The sequence below is a fragment of the Lissotriton helveticus genome, chromosome 8 (assembly GCF_964261635.1).
Source record: "Lissotriton helveticus chromosome 8, aLisHel1.1, whole genome shotgun sequence".
NCBI lineage: Eukaryota > Metazoa > Chordata > Amphibia > Caudata > Salamandridae > Lissotriton > Lissotriton helveticus.
In genome coordinates, this window is record NC_136069.1 from 1,706,115,884 (window position 1) to 1,706,139,126 (window position 23,243).

Below are 23,243 nucleotides of genomic sequence, written 5' to 3' on the forward strand. Positions count from 1 at the left end.
GACAATTATAGTGTGTAGATATGCCCGCAAGTAAATAGAACTAGACATGTATTCAGCCAGTCCTTTTAAAGGAGATCCAATAGATAAGAAAATAAAGAAGATGCAAGTAATGAGAGTACTAAGATAGAGGAAGGAGATGATCAAACACTTTTCCATAGCTTGAAGGAAAGAGGAAAGGGAACAACCAAACTAACTAACTACTTCGTAAGTCACCCATTGTAGATTATCAAAAGGTACCCATCAGAAATGACGTTTTTTATTGTCAATGCACGAAACTCTATCTACATTTTATTAAAGAGCAGAAGTCTGATATTATAGGAAATAATTTATTTTTCCTGCTCCGCATCATGTACCAAGCAACATCAGAAATGACGAGTTGTGACAAACAGAATAAGCAAACAATGCCCCAACTGCTCCATTCTCGATTGACGCGAAGAGTGAAGAGTCAGGGCCTGATGAGACTCTTCAAATGTGGAGACCTTAGAGTGAGATGTGTTGGATGATTCCATCAGGCTGAAAAACAAGGATACAATTAACAAAAGGCCATGGATGGTGTGGCAGCAAAGTTAAGGATCAATGAGGTAGTGCGACAAAGTAATCTGCATAACAACAGTTAACATGACAAATGTTGAACCTTGACCAGAAGCTCTTGACTAGTTTGGAAGGGTACTGAAAATATCTCCACTTCAGTCTGTAACAAGTTCACAAAGGGATTCCTGGCAGGAGTAAATGATGTAATACTGTCGCTTTCTCCACTATGAATGAAGAGACACCTGCAGTCATAAATTCCACTAAGGAAGTAGGACGTTTGGGAACACCCACAGAGGGAACTCTAATATCACTCCGCCCTCCCTCAAAATGGCAAGGGATTTATTTCAGCCAAGGGCTGGATCACACTTAGATTTGATAGGGTGTGGGAGAAGTTCTTTCTTCTCAGGGAAAATGATTTTATTGAAGAAAATATGAAAAAAGAATTGAAAATATTTTTGCACAGTTGGTTCCTTTACAACGTTGCTTAAATCTATGCTTTGTAGATTTCCATGTAGAGGGAATAGGAGCGCATATGCCATGTGGCGTTCTCAATAGTACATCAAACACATAAAATATGATGGGAGACATACTTTCAATGTGTGTGACCAGTGACCACCAACAATCACTCGCCTTCCAATACATCATTCTTTTCCCCCATCATGCCACCTCAGGATACACCATATGCAAACCAGTCTCGACCCTGTGCCAATAGGAACAGTGCAGCCTGTACAGCCCGGGAAGGTCCATCCTGAACCATAACACAAGTAACGCAAGACTAGTTTTGCCCTAATTGGGGCTCGTCAGTATTGTGTAGCTTGTCTCTAGTCACACAGTTAGAAGAGGGACCCACGTCTGAGCATACCTTTGTCACTTAAGGTGGTACAATAAACACACACAATATGATTGAAGGAATATTGGATGTCAAGAAAATTCCTTAAATGTAACTCAGACAAAACTCTGCTAAGAGTTCTGGGTGGTCCTTCATCTATTTGATCCCCAGGTTCCTGATTTGACACACTGGGCCTCAACCCAGCTTCTTTCAGGACTCTTACAAATCTTGGTATGATATTTGATGATGACATTTCCTTCAAGATCCTGATTACTGAGGCATCTGAGGGCAGCTTCTTTCACCTCTGACTTTTAAGGGAACATATTTCTTTCATCGCTGAGAACTCTGGCTATCCCACTATTCAAGCCATTGATGGTGCAAGAATGAATTATGTAGTCCACTGTAAATTGGTTTACCTTCATCTAATCTGTCGAAAGCACAACTAGTATAGAATCCAACTGCCTTACTTCTCCTTAAATTGCCCGGCTGTGTTCCCATCTCTTGGTAATTGCACTCCTTGCACCAGCTTCCCATACGTGAACGAGACCTAGTCAAAAGTCTTTGTTTTAGTTTTAAAGCCGTTTATAACAATGGACAGCTTCAGGCAGATGCTTTCTTGGTCCATGCCATCCAGCTCCTCAGGGTATACTTGAAGGAGGTGTTTAAGATTAGGAAGGTCGGCCAGGGCGGTAAGGCTTCTGCTCTCCGGATGGCTTCATCCTGAAATGACTTACCACAGGGTCTCAGATTCTGCCTGAAGTTCAGGAAAGAATCTTAATATGCAACTCTTTAAGCGTCAGTGGGTGTCACGCAGCAGGTCTACCTACAGTTAGCTCTGCATCAGAGCACCTTGTGCGCTTTATAAACACAACAAATAAAATAAATATAAAAATAAGACTACACATTAGTTATGCACACTATAAACAAAAGGTGTACAACTTACACATCATGTTTTGATCATCTTAGCTAAAGCAGTGTGGTCAGTGATCAGTCTCATGATATCTCATCACATCACATTTCACCATTTTACTATAAGCTTTATTACTTCAGATAAAGGCTCAAGGCAGCAGCACAGCCCAGGGTGGGACCCTCAATACTAAGTCAACTTTTGGGAGGAGGGGTTCCACCATGGGATGACCACAAGACTTGCTGCCAGCCTTCTCTTCTGAGGTTGGCCATTTCCTATCATGCATCAATACTCACCAGTGGTTTGTTTGCAGTGATGCCCACAACCATTGCTTACGCAGGTCTGACCGTTAGGACAATATCCTCCTGGTCCACACAGTTCAGCACACACTCCTATGTCTGGAATAGAGAAATACAACAGTATGAACAGACATTATTAACATGTTAAAAATCTGTGAGTGCCCCATTTTGACACCACAGTAATGTAAATAGCATCTTATAGCCTGAAGATGATCATGAGTATTGACAGCCGAGAGTCAATACGCCATTCCCTCAGACCCTTGAACCTTTACTAACTTTCTCAAGACCCTAATCCAAATCCCACCTGCCTCATTGTAAATCCACCCCCTGGAGAGAAACACTCCCAAGGAATGTCCCAGACTCAAATATAGACAACAAGTCACCATAATGATGGGTGCATAAGAAGTGGCATCATCTATGCTTTGGTTCTCATGACATCAGATGTTCCACCCTACTCGTAGGCCCTAAGATCAAAGCGTAAATTTAACTGAGACAAAAGTCTAAATTTACTACTCCTAAATTCCCTTTGTGAATACCGAAAATGGTAAAGTTAAACTTAAGTCTCAGTTTACTTTTGTGAATCCTGCCCCAGGTATGTAACTCTTGCTAAAAGACACAAGGTGCAGTGGCCTAAGGCCAGCATTGAGGAAAATCACAGGTGATGGACGGAATGCGGGAATTAATCGGTGCATTTCTTAATTCGGGGCCATATTTCAGACCCTTGGGGCATAGTATCAACATCTAGCGATATTTATCGCTAAATGAGCTTAGCGACTTAGCGCATCGCCGGATTTTACCGCTGAGATAACGTGCTATTAGCAACGTTTATCTCAAATGCGATAAAATATGCGGCGATAGCGGCTTAATGCGTGAATATCGCGGGAAATTCAGTGATATTCAGGCATTAACGCCAATAGGGTCTTAACCTGAACATCCAAGTCCCATTGGATATACAGGTTAAGAAATGGTCTGAGCAGACGTTAGTTTTCAGCGATATTTGCGCTTAGCGTGATTTTTTTTATCGCTTCGCCTATCTCGCTAATAGGCGATAGCGATGTTAGTGGCTGCTTTCAGTCGCTTACAGGTTGGGTCCACCCACTTTGCATGTCATTAGCAATAAATATTGCTGACATGCAAAGCGGGCCCCAAACCGCTCGCTATCGCCTCAAAGCTGTCGCTAACTGATGTTAGCGACAGCTTGCTAATAGTGCGATGAAATTATCTACGCTTTTTTAATTTCATACCGCCCGCCTTGATAATATGTACTCTTCTTTTTAGGTAAATGTGCTACTTTAGACAAAGATTAGCCATATGTAAATCAGTCTTGAGTCCACTCCAATAGGAACAGTCCACCCTGTACTGCCAGGCCAGGTCCACCTCAGAGGAAATTCAAGAAAACTCAGACCAGTGTTGGCTTCGTAATGTGATGGTTCAAATGTCATTGTGAACCTTTGAGTGAATGTGATACATAGTGAATGAATGTAGGGGGGTATGCTTTAGTGGGAGGTGCTATGTGTGAATGTGAAGGGGTGTGCATCAAAGTGAAGGGGAATGTGGGAATTTGAAGGGGTGTGTGAACGTGAAGGGATATGCCTTCAAGCAAAGGGCAATATGTGAATGTAAGTCAATGAGCATGAATCCGACGGTGAACGCATAAATGTGAGAGGAAATGCAAGATTGTCACAAGATAAGAATGGAATCTGAAGGTCCATGGCGGGTTGTGAAGGGGTGTGCATGAATGGGAAGGAGTATCAATGAATGTAATGGGGTAATTTTGAAAAAGAAGTTGTATGCACAAGTACGAAGGGGTATGCATGAATATTGTAAATGTAAATTGATACTTGTATAGCGCACTACTCACCCGCAAGGGTCTCAAGGCACTTGTATGAATACCGCTGTGGAACCCATCCTGGCTTTCCCTGTGAGGTGTCCACTCCTGGGCACCCCCAAGGTGGAGGCCAGGCATCCTTAGCGTTGTGGGGGCCATTGTGGCGATTAAGCCAGCTATTGCCCAGAGTTGCAGAGTGGGACTCCATGATTGGAATAGGCACCGAGGCGAGAATTATCAGGTCCGTGGAATTTTAAGCCCAAGACCTGCCGAGGCGGGGAATTGAACCCCGGTCCCGGGCTAGACCTCTGCATCAGGGTCTGCCGCTCTAACCATTGAGCCACACCTCTTCACCTTTGTGTGAATGTGAAGGTGTGTGCATGAATGTAAAGAGGCATGCTTAAATATAAACAAGTATATGTGAATGTAAATGGTATGTGAGAATGTGGAAGGGTATGTGGGAATATAAAAGGGCATATGTGAATATAAAAGAGAATTTGTGAAGGGTATGGGTGAATGAAGGGGTTTATATGAATATACAAAGCTATGTGTGAATTTGAAAGGACATGCATGAATGTAAAAGGTATGTTTGATTGTGAAGGGATAAATATGAATGAAGAGGTATGTTTGAATGTGAAGGGGTATAAGTGAATAGTAATGATATCCGAATGTGAAACGGTATGTGTGAGTGCCAAATGGTAAATGTCGATGTGAAAGAATATATGTGAATGTGGGGGCATATGAGATATGAAAGTGTATGTGTGAATGTGATGGGGCATGCATGACATTGAATACGAAGGTTTGAATAAGACAGGTCTTATTTCATGGTGTATGGTAGGTCTTAATGTGAAAGGGTATGGGTGAACGTGAAGGTGTATGCGTGATTTAGACGTGCGTAGTTCCGCCTGTGTTGTTTAGTCATGCGCAGTTTAGGCTGCCTGGTTAAGGCTGTTTCCCGTATGTGAAAGGGTATGGGTGAACGTGAAGGTGTATATCTGAATCAGAGTGGTATGTGTGATTGTGAAGGGGGATTTTTGAATGTGAAGTGATATGCAAGCGTATGGAGTATGCATGAATATGTGTGTGAACGTGCTATGCATGACTGTTAAAGGGTACATATGAACGTACAAAGCTATGTGGGAGTCTAAAGGGTAAGTTTGAATGTGAAGGGGTATATGTGAATGATGTGTGAGTCTGAAAGGGTAAATGTGAATGCATAGAGGTATGTGTAATATGAAGGAGCATTTGTGAGTGTGATTGGGCATGCGTGACATTAAATGGGTATGTTCGAATATGAAAAGGCTTCTTTGAAAGTGTATGTTAGATCTAAAAGTGAAAGGGTAGGGGTGAACGTGAATGGGTATATGTGAATCAGAGTGGCATGTGTGAATGTGAAGGGGTGCAATCCCTCACCACACGTGCCTGAACAACGCGGTCTTACCAACAACTGTGTCTTAACTAAGCATGCCTTTACCACGCATGTCTTACAACCAATTTAGTTGTAATGGCATTATTGGTAATGGCATATGCACAATTAAGGCTATGCCCTAGCCCCTGCCCTGAGTCCTAAAACCCGTCCTAAATCCCAGCGCCCTGCCCAGACTATGACCCCAGACCTAAAAACACCCCAGCCCCCCACCCTGACTTCTAAAAACCCAGACCCCAGCTTTAAAATCCAACTGCCTCCCCGGGCCCTGCACCCCGAGCCCTAAAACCCAGCTTCAGCCTTGAAATTGACCCGACTGCCCCTTCCCTGAGCCCTAAAACCTTGACCCTGGAGCTAAAAAACACCCCAGCCGCCCGCCCGAAAACCGTCCCCCTAGCCATCCAGAAGGCCTAAAACACGGACCTGAGTCCTACCCAGCCCCCCACTCTGACCCTAAAACTGGCCTCTCTGCCCTATAAAATACCCTAACCAACCGCCCTGAGCCCTAAAACCCTAATAAGTTACCAGACCCCTAAACTCCCGGAAATCGTACTCACCACTCGGTTCCTCGTCCGATCAGGAAGTCAACTCCGACCCTCCACCATTCGCTCTGAGTAGAGAGCCCTAACTACTACTAAAGTCTAAACCATGCATATCCGTGGTAAAGGCATATCCGTGGTAAAGGCATATCCGTGGTAAAGGCATATCCGTGGTAAAGGCATATGCGCGGTAAAGGCATATGCGCGGTAAAGGCATATGCGCGGTAAAGGCATATGCGCGGTAAAGGCATATGCGTGGTAAAGGCATATGCGTGGTAAAGGCATATGCGTGTTAAAGGCATATGCGTGTTAAAGGCATATGCGTGGTAAAGGCATATGCGTGTTAAAGGCATATGCGTGTTAAAGGCATATGCGTGGTAAAGGCATATGCGTGGTAAAGGCATATGCGTGGTAAAGGCATATCCGTGGTAAAGGCATATGCGTGGTAAAGGCATATCCGTGGTAAAGGCATATGCGTGGTAAAGGCATATCCGTGTTAAAGGCATATGCGTGGTAAAGGCATATGCGTGGTAAAGGCATATGCGTGTTAAAGGCATATGCGTGTTAAAGGCATATGCGTGGTAAAGGCATATGCGTGGTAAAGGCATATCCGTGGTAAAGGCATATCCGTGGTAAAGGCATATGCGTGGTAAAGGCATATCCGTGGTAAAGGCATATCCGTGGTAAAGGCATATCCGTGGTAAAGGCATATGCGTGGTAAAGGCATATGCGTGGTAAAGGCATCTGCGTGTTAAAGGCATATGCGTGGTAAAGGCATATCCGTGGTAAAGGCATATCCGTGGTAAAGGCATATCCGTGGTAAAGGCATATCCGTGGTAAGGCATATGCGTGGTAAAGGCATATGCGTGATTTAGACGTGCGTAGTTCCGCCTGTGTTGTTTAGTCATGCGCAGTTTAGGCTGCCTGGTTAAGGCTGTTTCCCGTATGTGAATGGTATGTGTGAATAGGAAAGGGTAATTGTGCGAGTGCGAAGGGTCATGCTTGTTTGAATATGACATGATTTATGTGAAAGTGAACGGTATGTGTGTGCTTCTCTCTTGTACATATTACACCTGTTCCCACTCTCCCTCTCACACTCGCCCCACTGTCTGTTTCTATTGAATTCTCTATTTTTCTGTCTGTTCCTCTGTTTCTGTCTGTTCCTCTGTCTCCCTTTTACTTTCCTACCCATTTGTCTGACTACTTTCTCTTTCTTTCTCTCACTAACTCTCACTCAGTGCCTCTGTCTATGGGTGTGTGATGTCACTTCCTGTGATATCATTGATGTCAAAGGGTGTGTGATGTTACTTTCACTAACCCTAATATTTTAGGGTTTCATCGTCCAGGGCAGCCCTGTTTATTAGAACTGACCAAGCGCCTAGAAATGGACGGATAATTGATGTGATAGCCTGTGTGTGGAGCTGGGAAATATTTGGGGTACTAAAGCCATAAATGATGACGTTGAGGCTGAAGGGGAGCTGTAGGCATTACCTACACCCACCCTTGTGTCCGCAGGGGTGGGGTTGGGACTGCAGCCTAACACGTGCCTTCTCCACACTTCCTTCTGTGCAGTCAGCCTTTCATTAGACTGAGATACTGCAGGAACAAGACGGGGGTGAACCTGGGGGTCTGGATAGACCCCCCCTCTATAGTTAGATTTGGGACTCCCTTCCTTCCCCCTACTTGAGCTAAGAGGAATCTGAGAAGTGTCACCTGTGCCCTGGCAGGATGTAGAGACGCTGTACGTGTGTAATCTGGCCTCAGGGCGCTTTAAACCCCAGCCCATTGAGAGCGGCCCCTGGATGTGCATTAGCGGCCAGGGTGGGTGGGATGCTGGTGAATCTCTTATCTGACTCAACATTGACCCTTCTACCGCCTAATGAATACCTTGTCGACTCCATAAATACAATTTAAAGGTGTCATACCAATTTCCGCCATTCTGAAAAGGCAGGGCTGCGCCGTATTTATGATAATACAGCGTAGCCCTGCATTTCCTCTAGCGCTGGCTCCAAGTTCAGCTGCCTAGCACTAACGCAGGAACCCTTGGATCATAGTGCAAAGGTGTCTGCGTTGAGGGGATAATTGTTTATGTGCAGGAAGGTGTCCCTTCCTGCACATAAACAATCACTAATGGCGATTAGTAACTCCGATGTGCGCTGCATTGTGCAGCACACATAGAAGTTGCAAATTGTTTTTTTTATGATTCTTTATGTGCAGGAAGGGACACCTTCCTGCACATGAACAATCATTCATGCCGATTTGCTCTTTCTATGTGTGCTGCAGAATGCAAAATAGATAGAAAAAGCAAAAACGAGGAGAAATAACTAATTTCTCCTTGTTTCGCCATGTTTAGACCAGGTTTGTTTTTTTTGTCTTAATTTTGTGGCTGCCTCCTATTTACACGACCCTTATAAATAGGGGGCAGCGTCAACATCAAAGAGTGTTGCGATCGAATGCCCAATGCAACACCCACTGCCGGGACCTTTCACACTAGTTGTAGCATGAAAGGGGGCATTATTTACAAGGCGGCGTTAAGCCATGTTAAGTGGCTTAACGTCGCCGTATTATTAAGGTGAAGAGTTTATGGCCAAAGGAACGTCGCAAAAAGTGAGGTTCCTGCGGCAATAAGCCTTCCTATATATGCCCCATTGTGACCTTCAGCTGTGTTTGAGGTATACCACCAGTTGATATCTAGAATCTGATTTATAGAATTGTAAAGCAAACAAAAAATGATTTTTAAAGTTTCTTTGGGTTATGCTAAACTGTTGTTCATTTCAAAGGGACTGGTTTAGTTCTAAGTGTGGACTATTACAAGAGTTAAAACATATATACATATATTGATGTCCCTGTTAGTGACATCATTGGGAATGAAATATTCTATCTTGTTCCATTGCTATATTTCCCAGGACTTGCATCCAGTGTTAATGTAGTTATATGTGTCGGTGCTTTTGAATTCAGCAGCACCATTAGTCTGGTTTGCTCTAGAACTGCCAACAAGCATCACCTGACTTAAAAAGTAATAATGCCCTTTATAAACACAATAAATAAAAGAAATGTACAAAAAAGACTATACCTTAGATATATACTAATGCACACTACAAACAAATTATGTACAACTTACACATCATATTTGATCATCTTAACAAACGCTGTATGGTCAGTGATCAATCTCATGATATCTCATCACATCAAATACCTCCATTTTACTATAAGACACTGGTGCATTGAAGCTTTATTGCTTCAGATAAAGGCTCAAGGCAGCATCACAGCCCAGGGTGGGACCCTCACAACCCCTGGGAGGAGGGGTTCCACCATGGCAGGACCACAAGACTTGCTGCCAGCCTTCTCTTCTGAGGTTGGCCATTTCCTATCACGCGTCAATACTCACTAGGTCTTTTTTGGCATTGTCTACCGCCACAACCATTTGTTACGCAGGTCTGACCCTTAGGACAAAATCCTCCTGGTCCACACATGTCAGCACACAGTCCGATGTCTGGAATAGAGAAATAGGGTAGTATGAACAGACATTGTTAACATGTTAAAAACCTGTGAGTGCCTCATGTTGGCACCATCGTAATGTAAATAGCATCTTATTGTCTGAAGATGTTCATGAGGAACGGCAGGCGGGAGTCGATACGCCATTCCCTCAGAACCTTGAACCTTTATTGACTTTTCTCATGACCCTAATCTGCCTTATTCTTAATCCACCCCTTAGAGTGAAACACTCCCTTGGAATGTTCCAGACTGAAACATGTAGAACAAGTCACCAAAATGGTGGGTGGACAAGAAGTGACATAATTTATGCGTTGGTCCTCATGACAGCAGATGTTCCACCCTACTTTTAGCCCCTACGCATGAAGTAGTCTCCTAAGTGATGCTGAAGGGACAAGAGAAGCACAAACAGATCACATTGTTTAAGGTAAGCTGTGTTCAGAAAGACAATGTCCATTCTCTTCATGCCTTGGTCTTCCTGACCTTAGAGAACGGACAGCAAGGAAGGTGCCAGGGTTTGAAAGGCTAATGCAGTGGTAGCAGCTTCTGCCTCTGACTGGTGACCAGCGGTCTCAGGTCAAATGACCAGGGATATCCCTTTGAAGCAGACACCATGATGGTTCGCTTTTGGTTACCACGCCATTAGTAAGATACTACACACTGTACAAGATATGTGATCCCTGGACATGATTGCCATCATAGAAAACTAACAGTGAACATACACTGTGGTATTTCATTTGCGCCCTGCAGAAGTCCCTCAGGGGACGAAACGTGTTGGCTACTGGTTGTAAATTGCCTGTCAAAATCAACAGTTTTTCAATAAAGAACGCCAAGTGCGAAGAACAAGACTACGGCGATTGCGAATTTTTTGGACTTATATTCAATAATTGTCATTAAAAACTAAAATTTGATAAGCTCATCTTTTGTGTGCGAAACCATTACTGATGTTGATTTTGTTTCGTGTTATCTCAAATAAGGAGTAGAGAGGGGTGTACTCCTTGGTTCCTCAGCACCAATTTTACTCTCCCATATACTTGTCTGACAGGTGCAGGTGTTCTCTATTGCCTCAGCCCTCAGTTTGTGATTATTTATAAACCACATTATGTAAACAATAAAACAGGATAAATTAAGCCAATAATAGAGGGTATACCAAAGAGGTATGGCCTGAGACAATGCCAACCTGCCTTCCTAAAGCTGCAATATTTAAATGATGGACCCGTGACTGATCATATTGCCAAATATCTGAAAGGGGTGGTTAGACACCGGATGACAATGGATGGTCCCCTCTTTCTTAAAATGTCTGAGTCCTTTTTTGATCTATTTTATTCAAATTATTTTTTTAATCGAATAAAGTGTATTCTGATCTGGTCTTATCTGATAGTTGGTGTGTGGAGCTGGGATATATTTGGAGGTACTAAAGACATTGATAGTGACCTTGAGGCTGTGGAGCCGCAGGTGAGCTGTAGGCATTACCTACACCAACCCTTGTCTCCGCAGTGGTGGGGTTGGGACTGCCTGCCTTGCACGTGCCTTCTCCACGCTTCCAACTCTGCAGTCAGTCTTTCATTATACTGTGATACCTCAGGCACAAGACAGGGGTGGACAGGGGGGTATGGAGACACCCCTCCTCTATAGTTAGAGTGGGGCCCCCTTCCCCCAACTTGAGTTAAAAAGAATCTGCGAAGTGTCAGAATGTGCCCTGGCAGGGCGGCTGCTTGGATGCAGAGACGCTGTATGGGTGTAATCTGGCTTCAGGGCGCTTTAAACCCAGCCCACTGGAAACAGCCCCTAGATGTGCATTAGAGGCCCTGGGGTGGGTTATGGGGTTGGGGGCGTCGCTGCTTGGGAATCTCTTATCTGACTTAACATTGACCCTTCTACCGCCTAATGAATACCTTGTCGGCTCCATAAACACAATTTAAAGGTGTCATACCAATGTCTACACATCTAAGAACAGTTGGGCATATTTACTAGGGGATGGTGGAGGGTAGCGTTAAGCCGAAATTGCTAACACCACACTCCGCCATTCTGAAAAGGCAGGGCTGCGCCGTATTTACGATAATACGGCGTAGCCCTGCATTTCCTCTAGCGCTGGCTCTAAATTCAGCTGCAGCACCAACGCAGGAACCCTTGGATCATAGTACAAAGGTGTCAGCGTTGAGGGGATGATTGTTTATGTGCAGGAAGGTATGCCTTCCTGCACATAATTTATTTATTTATTATTTATTTTATGAACTTGTAAAGCGCGACTGTCACCATTGCAGGCATCCTGGCGCTAACAGAATCCAAACCCAGATAGAAGCAGAAGCAACCGAGTATACCAGGGGAGAGAGACTAGCCAGGGAAAAGCCAGGTTTTTACTTTTTTCCTGAACTGCAGAAGTTCATTAGTGGCCCCAATCTCGATGGGGAGAGTGTTCCAGAGTCTGGCGGCAGTCACCTGAAAGGATCTACCACCAGCTCTGACCTTCCTAAATCTGGAAACGACTACCAGTTTAGCATCCGATGAGCGAAGGTGTCTGGAAGGAGTATACCAGACGAACTTGGACCTTAAAGGAGCTGGACATAAACAATCACTAATGGCGATTAGTAACTCCGATGTGCGCTTCATTGTGCAGCAAACAGAAGTTGCAAATTGTCTTTTTGTAATGATTGTTTATGTGCAGGAAGGGACACCTTCCTGCACATGAACCGTCATTCATGCCGATCTGCTCTTTCTATGTGTGCTGCAGAATATAACAGATAGAAACAGCAAAAACGAAGAGAAATAACTAATTTCTCCTTGTTTCGCCATGTTTAGACCAGGTTTGTTTTTTTTGTCTTAATTTTGTGGCTGCCTCCTATTTACATCACCCCTGTAAATAGGGGGCATCGTCAACATTAAAGAGTGTTGCGACCGCATGCCCAATGAAACACCCAGTGCCCGAACCTTTCACACTAATTGTAGCGTGAAAGGGGGCATTATTTACAAGGCGGCGTTAAGCCATGTTAAGTGGCTTAATGTCGCCGTGTTATTAACGTGAAGAGTTTATGGCCAAAGGAACGTAGCAAGAAGTGACGTTCCTGCAGCAATAAGCCTTCGTATATATGCCCCAGTGTGACTTTCAGCTTTGTTTGAGGTATACCACCAATTGATATCTAGAATCTGATTTATAGAATTGTAAAGCAAACAAAATGTTTAAAGTTTCTTTGGGGTTATGCTAAACTGTTGTTCATTTCAAAGGGACTAGTTTAGTTGTAAGTGTGGACTATTACAAGAGTTAAAACATATATACATATATTGATGTCCCTGTTAGTGACATCATTGTGAATTAAATATGCTAACTTGTCCCATTGCTATATTTCCCAGGTCTTGTGTCCAGTGTTAATGTAGTTATGTGTGTCGGTGCTTTTGAATTCAGCAGCACCTGTAGTCTGGTTTGCTTTAAACTGCCAACAAGCATCACCTGACTTAAATAGTAATATTGCCTTTTATAAACACAACAAATAAAATAAATATACAAATAAGACTATACCTTAGTTATATATTAATGCACACTATAAACAAAATATGTACAACTGACACATCATATTTGATCATCTTTGCAAACGCTGTTTATCCAGTGATCAGTCTCATGATATATCATCACATGCCTCCATTTTACTATAAGACACAGATGCATTGAAGCTTTATTGCATCAGACAAAGGCTCAAGGCAGCATCACAGCCCAGGGTGGGACACACAACCCTTGGGAGGAGGGGTTCCACCATGGGAGGACCACAAGACTTGCTGCCAGCCTTCTCTTCTGGGTCGGCTATTTCCTATCATGTGTCAATACTCACCGGGGCTTGGTTCGCACTGATGTCCACAGCCATTGCTTACACAGGTCTGACCCGCAGGACATCCTCCTGGTGGACACATTTCAGCGCACAGCCCTACACCTAGAATAGAGAAATAGGACAGTATGAGCAGACATTAGAAATCATGTTAGAAACATGTGAGTGCCCCATTCTGGCACCACAGCAATGTGCACAGCATCCTATTGGCTGGAGATGTTCATGAGTAATGGCAGGCAAGAGTCAATACGACATTCCCTCAGAACCATGAACCTGTACGGACTTCTCACAACCCTAATCCATTCTGTGCCCTTTGAAGTCTCTTCGTGACAGTTTTATTAACACCCACTAACAACCCGTTGCAATAGTCAAGATGTGGCAGAACCACTGATTGAATAATTACTTGTCGGGTGGTGGCCTCGTAGGCGGCCTTACATGCCTTCTCCACACTTCCTTCTGTCCAGTCAGTCTTTCATTAGACTGAGATGCTGTGGACACAAGACGGGGGTGAAACTGTGCGGCGGGAGAGACCCCTCTATATTTAGCAAAACCAAAGGCGATGATGGACAGAGTGTTGAACATTGCAAGCACTCACCCCCAGTTAACTGATCTGGGTTTAATTCTTTAGCTCACTCCACCACCCCAGTTCAGACATGGCCGCATGCAAATCAGTCTGACTCTGTGCTTCATGGGACCAGTCCAGTCCGAACTGCCAAGCCATGTCTTCCCTGGACCGGAAATAAGCATCCTGGGACTGGTTTCGGGCTAATCAGTCGTCATCAGCCAGGCTGAATATAGGGGCCTGCCTCTATATTTAGAGCGGGAATTCCTTTCCCCCTACTTGAGGCAAAACGAATCAAAGAAGTGTCAGCCTGTGCCTTGGCAGGGCGGCTGCTTGCATGTAGAGACCCTGTACACGTGTAACCAGTCCTCAGGGCGCTTTAAACCCCCAGCCCGGGGCCAGACTGGGAACCGAAACCGGCGCTGGCAAACACCTCAGCCGGCCCCCAGGGGACGGTGGGGGTTGAAACTGAGCTGTTTGTAAGGGCCGGCTTAAGCCGATTGTGTTACACGGATGGCCGATATTGCAGGCCCCTGGTAAGAAAAATGGCCCCCAGGGACCCAAAACGCGCCCCCACTCTGGCGGCACACCGGGGAAATGCCCGGTACCCGCTATAGCCAGTCCGGCTTTGCCCAGCCCACTGAGAGCAGCCCCTTTTTGTGCACTAGAGGCCCGCGGGAATGCTTGTGAATATTAGCACTTTTACCTCCTAATGAATCCCTCTCTTACTTTCTAAACACAATTTAAAGGTGTGATACCAACTTCCACATGTCTTTTTAAGATCAGTGTGACTTTCAGCTGTTTCTGAGTCATACCACCAATAGACATTTTGAAAAACCTACACGTAATTTATAGAATCGTAAAGCAAACCTAAAAAATTTTCTTTTAAAGTTTCTTTGGGATTATGCTAAATTGTTGTTTATTTAAATGTGACCTGTTTCATAATATATTAGGGTGTCCCTCTCTCAGACATCCAGGTGAATTAAATATGCAAACTTGCCCATCGCTGTTTTTCCAGCAGTTGTGCCCTGTGTTTGTTTTTTTAAAATATATTTTTTATTTTTCAGTTTACGCACACTTTAAACATTATACATTTTTCATCATTAATTAAATTTCCATTAATTCATGTCAATCATGTCAATCACCGATATACAGATATACAGTATCCATTACATTTCACTATCTTGTTTATAATTATATACAAAAAAACACAATACCCCTACCAATTTCAACTCCACATTCAACCTAATCCCTCCTTCCATCTGCTTATAGGCTCCCATATTCTCAGGCCCATCATTTTCCCTCTCCTTCCTTTTCGGGCATATATATTCTTCTCCATGTTGTATGATGCTAATAAATTAGCCAACCAGCACTGCATTGTCGGTGGGTTCTTATCCAACCAGGCCCTAGCTATTATTAGTCTTTATACCGCCATTGCCACACATATAAACTCCCGCTGTACACCATCATTATCCCCACCAACCCCTAATAAAAGACGGAGTAAGCTTAATTCGGATCCCTAGTGCTCTACCCAGAAACCCCTCAATGTCTCTGTGCAACGTATGGAGTTGCGGACAAGTGGCAAATATATGTATACTATCAGCTTCGATGGCATTACATCTAGGACAGGTAATTCCCGTGGTACCTCCCCATTGTGCTATCCTGGCTGGAGTAAAATAAAGTGAATATATGGTTTTGTAGTGCTGGGATTGAAGGGGGGATGCACACAATATTGTTCGACCTAGATCTAATGATTCCTGAAACCAACCCATTTCCCCACCTGTTTTCTCCGCCCACCTATTGCTGTATTTTTCCAAATCATCGGTTTTCTCCTTTACCAGGCTTGCATAAAAAGAGCGAATCGACCGATCCCCTGCTATTCTTATTTTTTCCAAAATTTCATTCTTGTTAAATCCTGCTGGTCCTCCTTGTTTATTGACTAGAAAACTCCTGATCTGGAGATACTTAAAAAAGTCTCTATTGCTCATATCATATTTATTTCTAAGATCTGTAAACTGCACCATCCCCTCCGGTTTCAATATGTCTCCAATTTGTAGAATACCTCTTTCCGTCCAGTCCAGCATAATTTAATCTCCAAATATTTATAGAGGGAATGACCTGTTTTTATACAGTCTAACATACCGATTATATCTCCCCAATTTGGACTTTTTTAGAAAAACATTCCATACTTTGACCACAGCCAATATTGTCTTAAACCTCGTTCTTTTGAAATATCCAAAGTCTATACAATTTAAGAAACAGTTTCCGACATCCAACCCTACTACCGCTGTGTATACTTTTCGTGGAGAAACTATTGACTCTTGGATCGCAATCATTTCCGCCTATCAATCCCTGCATATATTGCAAGGCGGCTGCCATATAGTTAAGTCTAAAATCCTGGACACCCCACCCGCCCCTCTCTCTAGGTAGGAACATAAATCTGTAAGCCCTACGTGTCTTACCCTGTGCCCAGATAAACCTGTTACAAATAGCCTCCAGAGAATTAAACCAGCTGGCCTCAAAAAATAAAGGGATTGATCTAAAAAAATAAAGAAACTTGGGTAGGATTATCATCTTGACAAATGCAGATTATTCATCCTCTCCAAATCCGCTTTTACTTACGTCATTAAGGGGGTCATATTGTTTCCCACCACCCGATCCAAATTTGCTGATATTGCCACCCCCAGGTATACTGCTGAATCAACAACCCTATCATCATTGCAGCTCAAGTAACTATTCACAACAATCTGTGTTTTACATCTACTCAAACTATATCCGGAAACCTGTCCAAAACCACGAGCCTCTGCTTCCATCATCCTAATTGCATCTATGGGATTGGGCGTCAATATAGCAACATCATCTGCATACACCAGTGTTTTTACCCTACAGCCATTTAAGCTCATTGCCGGTATGCCTGGGTTTCTTTCTAATCTACGCAGATAGGGGTCCAGATATAGCGCGAATAGTAGGGGAGATGATGGATAGCCCTGCCTGGTCCCTCTGCTAATTCTAACAGCTGTCGAATGTCCCCTTTTCACCCTAATCTTAGCCGCTGGATTTTTATAAAGAGTTTGTATAGCTCTTATGAAACCTTCCCCAATGCCACTCCGCCTCATAACCGACCATAAGTACCCCAAGGAGACCCTATCAAACGCTTTCTCTGCGTCTAAAAACAGCGCTGCCATAGGGTCTCCTAGGGTACTTGCTGCATCAAACATAGTTATTACCTGTCTGATATGTTGTGTTGTCCCTTTTCCCAGGATAAATCCATGCTGGGAAGGGCAAACCAGACTTTCTATAACTCTTGATAATCTTTTAACAAGCATTTTGGAATATATCTTCACATCTGAATTCATCAGAGTGATCGGGCGATATGAGCCTGGAGTGGTCACCGGTTTCCCTTTCTTTGCAATTACTCTAATGTCGGACCCTCCCCAGGAATCGGGTACCGACTCACCCTTCTGTGCCAGTAGCATGATATTAAACATATCCCCCATAAGAATTGTTTGAAATGTCTTAAAAAACTCCAGCGGAATCTGGTCCAGACCTGCAGCCTTCCCCGAAGGTAGGCTGCCTAGCGCCGTAACAAACTCCTCTAACTGAAATGTATCTTCTAGTTGAGCCTTATCCTCCAGTGAGAGTTTTGAAGGGGGTATCTCCCTCAGATATCCTTCTATGTCCACTGCACCCCCGTGTTATCAACATCATAAAGATCTGAACAAAATTGCCTGAATACTTCCCTTATCTGATCTGATTCTTGAACCGTGTTTCCACGTGCATCTATAATCTCCTTGATATCCGCTGCCGCTCCTCTCTGCCTAGTCCGAACAGCTAAGAGATGGCCCACCCATTCACTGAACTCATATACGCTCTCCCTTTTGGCCAAATACTTTTCAGTTGTTTTCTTGGCAATCCCTTCCAATGCCTCTGCCCTAAGTGCTATACCCTTAAGCAGTATCTGATCTAACGGAGAATCCTGTCTAATCGCCAATGCTAACTCTTGTTCAACTCTCAAGATGCTTTTACGCATCTCTTCTACCTTCAGCTTCTGCCTCCTCTGTTTTGAAAAAACAAAGCTCATTGTCTCCCCTCTAACCCCAGCCTTGAACGTATCCCACACTACCCCTGGGGATGCTGTCCCTCTGTTTATATCCCAGAAGCTCTTAATCCAACTCGCCATGGCTATTCTATATTCCTGGTCCTGTAGCAAAGCCCTTTCAAACGTCCATTGTATCTCTTTCCTTTGAGCTTGACCCAATTTAACTGTTAATACTAATGGACTGTGATCCAATATAATGCGTGGGTGTCTTTCTATTTTTGAGCCTGTTACCAGGCTATTCGAAATTAAAAAATAATCCAGTCTAACCAATACCTGATGGGGGGCTGAGAAAAAAGTACTGCCATCTAAATTCGGGTGCCATTTTATCCATGGATCCACCAAAGCATTATTAAACACCATCTCTGACAGTGCTCTATAGTTTTTTTTTTCTTCCTACCTAGATATTGACTCCCAGGTTGCAAAAATGAACTAACTGGGTCGTGCAGATTAAAATCACAACAGCATATGATTGGTTCAGCCCATTGTGCCAACTCCACATCCAAGTACTGAAAGATATCCGGGTCATCCTCTGTGGACCCAGAAACTGAAACCAGCGTAATTGTCTCCCCTTTAAAGACTAATTCCAACAGTACCCACCTCCCCCATTGGTCTTCTTTTTTCCTTTTCACCACTGTGTCTTTATTTCTACCCAACACTACCACCCCTCTAGTTTTGGTCCCTTGGTTAGTTTTTGCTAAACACTACAAACCCCAGCTGCTCCATAAGATATGCCTTATTGCCTTCTATGTGCGTCTCTTGTAAACAGACCAGGTCCAACTTCAGAGTATTCAAAAGTGCAGCCACTCTATGTCTTTTATTTATTTAGTTCAACCCGCAAACATTTATTGAGGCTATTCTACACGCCATTGGGGTTGATTCTGTAACCAACAAGTACCCCTGCTAGTCTGCTAGATAAAGAATACTTATGTTGATACCGTACATTTCCTTCTGTATCCTGTATATCTTGAACATATGTTACCATATTTTCTATCCAAGTGTGCTGTGCCAAACTTAAATCACAAAACCTTCGTGAGCCATTTCTGCCCCCCCTGCCGTCCTCCGCCCTTCCCCCTCTTTTACCTCCCCCCCACCCCCTTACCCCCCATCCCATTACAGGCAAATAGGTCGTAAAACCTATGTGTGGCTGCAGCAAATTGTGCAAGTCGCTTCCCTCCACTGCTTCATTCCATCTAATGTTATGCTGTGTTGTTTCATTTTCAAAAACGTTTACCACAATCAACTAAGCAAAATTAACAGATAACCAAGAGCACTTAGCCCATACATCTAGTGTCAAGGATTCATCATCCCTACTCCTGATCCAGCTTTCTGATTCCTAATCTCATCTAGAAAATGCTGGGCTTTGATCTCTGAGGATAACATCCAGGCCCTCCCTTTTACCACTACCTTGAGCCTTGAGGGATAGAGAAGATATGCTTCTACACCTAGGGCCTGAAAGGGTGCTATCATTTGCCTCAATTTCCATCTGCGCTCGACAGTGGCGTGACAAAAGTCGGGCCTAGTGAAGAATGTGACACCCTGAAATGATCGCCTACTGTCCAGCCTTGCTTTATCTATGATCTCTTGCCTTAACAAAAAGTTCCCTATATTGACAAGAATTGCCCTAGGTAATGTGCCCTGACCTCCTGTGGCCTGCTCTTTCTTTAACACAAAAGGGAACCGATGTGCCCTCTGCACCTCCCTTTCCCATTGCCATTGGGATTCTGGAAAGGCCCCCTTTAATAGGTCTACAACAAGCTGCCTTACATCCTGTCCTTATGTCCCTTCTGCCACACCCAGAATTCTGACATTGTTCCGTCTCTGTCTATTCTCATAATCTTCCATCTTCCAGCGCAGGTCCTCCGCCATCTTTTCGTGTTCAGTTTTAAATGATTGCCAGCTCCCAACATCGTCCTCCAATTTTCCTGTGCGCTCTTCTACCTCGGTTACTCTGCCCACAACTTCTTTATACAATTTATTTACTTTCCTAAGAGATCCATGAATTTTCTTAGTGTCCTGCCTTGCTCTGCGGCTATCTGCTCTTGCTTCAGCTTGCATCTGCTTCAGGGTGGTGAATAAAATTTCAAAAGAGTCACTTCGAGAGGGGCCCCCAGCTGCACCGTTATCCTGATATTCCTGTGAAGTAGCCGAGTAGTCCCATTCTAAACGTCTTTCAGGTTGAGATGGAGACCCAGACACACGCCTCCTTGATCTGGGGATTTGTTTTCGTTGCGTGGAGTCTTTTCCAGAAGATTCAGAGCCTGAATCTGATCCCTACTCCTCCTCCTCCTCGGGACTTCCTGAGATTATTGATTCAGATTCTGTGTCCTCATTCACAGAAAAAAAGCACTCCCCCTCTATTGAACCACCTTTACCCCATTCTTTTGCATTCCTAACTCTGGTTCTCTCCTGCTTACTTTTGCCAGTCAAGCTGTCCCTGCTGCCCCAGGTTCTGTTTGTCTGCTTCTGGGAGTTCATCTCAGCCTCCATTAACAGCAAGGCCCCCAGCATATCCGCATTCCCCTAGCCTGAATCCCCCAGAGTCTCATCGGTACCTCCTACCGTTGTTTGCGCCACCTTGGGTGTTAATCCTGCCATACCAGCCTCTGGCCCTTTCTCCGTCAGCGAGCCATTCCCGTCCACAACCTGCTGCTCGGGTTTCTGCTCTGCTTCTGCACCTCGCACGGGATCCATGCATTGCCTAGCAACCTGACTCTCCGCGTTCAGCGTTGCTTCCGTTGTTTCCGTAGCGTCCTCGAGGACGCTTCCACCGGCCTCTGGCTGCTCTTGTAGACCATCGGACTGCCCGGGAACCTTCGCGGAAAAAACTTCATTTAGGGTAGGTTGCCGCATCCCTGAGTCTTTACTTTTCGGGACATCTAAACCTTTGTATGTTTTATCCGCTCTGCCCATTTTTTGATTCCGTTGTTCCGCAGCATTAACCAGAGCACTTCCCGTTGTCACCGCTGTCTTACAGCGTAGCTCAGTCTTTCTTTTTACTGCTGAAGCTAGGACAGCCGGGACAGCCGGGACCTTTCGTATCGCCCCCAGAGACTTCCCAGACTTTCCAGTACTTGAATCGGTGCTCGGCATAGCCGCAATAACTGCCTTCTTTGCCGCCGATAGATTCGACATTTCCTTCCTTTTATCAAATTTAGCAGATCGAAGGGGCATCTTGTGGGCCAACCCCACATTCTTTTCGTATTCCAAACCGCCAGCCCAACGTACCAGCCTGTCCCAGTTTAATCCAACCCTGGGAAGCTGCTTTATAAGCCGTATGTATTCTTTTAGTCCTTGTTGCCACCAGTATTCACCAGCCATCTAGCCATCTAGAGTTCACAGCATTCTAGGCATACCAAATGAGCGCAAGCAGGAGAGGGAAGTGGTGCGACTTCTCAGCACAACTCCTCAGCGGCCATCTTGCCCAGCTGGATAATTCTTTTTGACATTTTGTATCAAATTGTGCCCTGTGTTAATGTAGGTGTATTTCCTCACCTTTTGAATTCAGTGGCACCATTAGTCTGGTTTGCTATGAACTGCCAATAAACATCACCTGACTTAAATAGTAATATTGCTCTTTATAAACAAAACAAATAAAATAAATATACAAATAAGACTATACCTTAGTTATATATTAATGCACACTATAAACAAAATATGTACATCTCGCATCATGGTTGATCATCTTAGCCAACGCTGTGTGTCCAGTGATCAGTCTCATGATGTCATCACATGCCTCCATTTTACTATAAGACACAGATGCATTAAGGCTTTATTGCTTCAGACAAAGGCTCAAGGCAGCATCGCGGCCACGGGTGGGACCCTCACAACCCCTGGGAGGAGGGGTTCCACCATGGGAGGACCACAGACTTGCTGCCAGCCTTCTCTTCTGAGGTCGGCCATTTCCTATCACGCGTCAATACTCACCGGGACTTGGTCTGCACTCATGTCCACAGCCATTGCTTACGCAGGTCTGACCCTCAGGACAATCTCCTTCTGGTGGACACATTTCAGCGCACAGTCCTATGACTGGAATAGAGAAATACGGCAGTATGAGCAGACATTAGAAAACATGTTAGAAACATGTGAGTGCCCCATTCTGGCACCACAGCAATGTGCACAGCATCCTATTGGCTGGAGATGTTCATGAGTAATGGCAGGCGGCGGTCAATACGCCATTCCCTCAGAACCTTGAACCTTTGCTGACTTTTCCCACAACCGTAAACCAAATCCCACCTGCCTCATTCTGAATCCACCCCTTAGAGAGAAACACTCCCTTAGAATGTTCCAGACTCAGACATGGATAATACGTCATCAAAATGGGGGGTGGACAAGAAGTGACATCATCTATGCGTTGGTACCCATATCATCAGATGTTCCACCCTACTCTTAGCCCCTAAACGTCTCCTACTTGATGCTGAAGGGACAGGAGAAGGGCACACGGATGAAATTGTATAAGGTAAACGGTGCTCAGAAAGACAGTGTCCTTTCCCTTCACGCCACTGGCTTCCTGACCTCAGAGCAGGGACAGCAGGGCTGGTGCCAGGGTTTAAAAGGCTAATGCAGGGGTAGCAGCGCCTGCCTCTGACTGGTGACCGGGGGCTCTGATCCAATGAGGCTCTGCGAGTATTTGTTGTTTATTGTATATAGTTAATAAAAACCATCACAATACAAAATACAGTTTAAATACATTTTTAAAAGGATGTCGCTCCATCTTCATTAAAACGTTATATGTATTAACACATCACATAACAGAGTTATAATACAGTTTCGTAAAATATATTCAGAGCATAGCTACAAGTACTTTACAGTTTTCAACAGGTTATTTGTGTGGGGAGGGGAACTTAGGAGATATGGCAAGCATGATTCCATGGTTCATGATGTCATCGATTGCCACAATTTTAACCTCCGCATCAATG

The 23,243-nt window shown here is 44.3% G+C and overlaps 1 protein-coding gene across 1 annotated transcript; it reads right to left on the reverse strand.

Moving 5' to 3' along the window:
- Positions 1–312: 312 nt before the first annotated feature.
- Positions 313–22,374, reverse strand: LOC144773647 (uncharacterized). Its single transcript, XM_078658797.1, has 5 exons — positions 22,252–22,374; positions 13,673–13,771; positions 9,748–9,852; positions 2,564–2,665; positions 313–513 (listed from the first exon to the last, which is right to left on the reverse strand). Exons 1-5 carry the CDS (start codon positions 22,331–22,333, stop codon positions 509–511), a joined length of 393 nt encoding a protein of 130 aa, XP_078514923.1. The 5' UTR covers positions 22,334–22,374; the 3' UTR covers positions 313–508.
- Positions 22,375–23,243: the final 869 nt, after the last annotated feature.

Coding starts and splice junctions, on each gene's coding strand:
- LOC144773647 (XM_078658797.1), bottom strand. CDS start 22,333: ATGTGTCCACCAGAAGGAGATTGTCCTGAGGGTCAGACCTGCGTAAGC. Junction 13,772..22,251: donor TGAGTGCAGACCAAGTCCCG/GTGAGTATTGAC, acceptor TCTCTATTCTAG/GTGTAGGGCTGTGCGCTGAA. Junction 2,666..9,747: donor ACAATGCCAAAAAAGACCTA/GTGAGTATTGAC, acceptor TCTCTATTCCAG/ACATAGGAGTGTGTGCTGAA.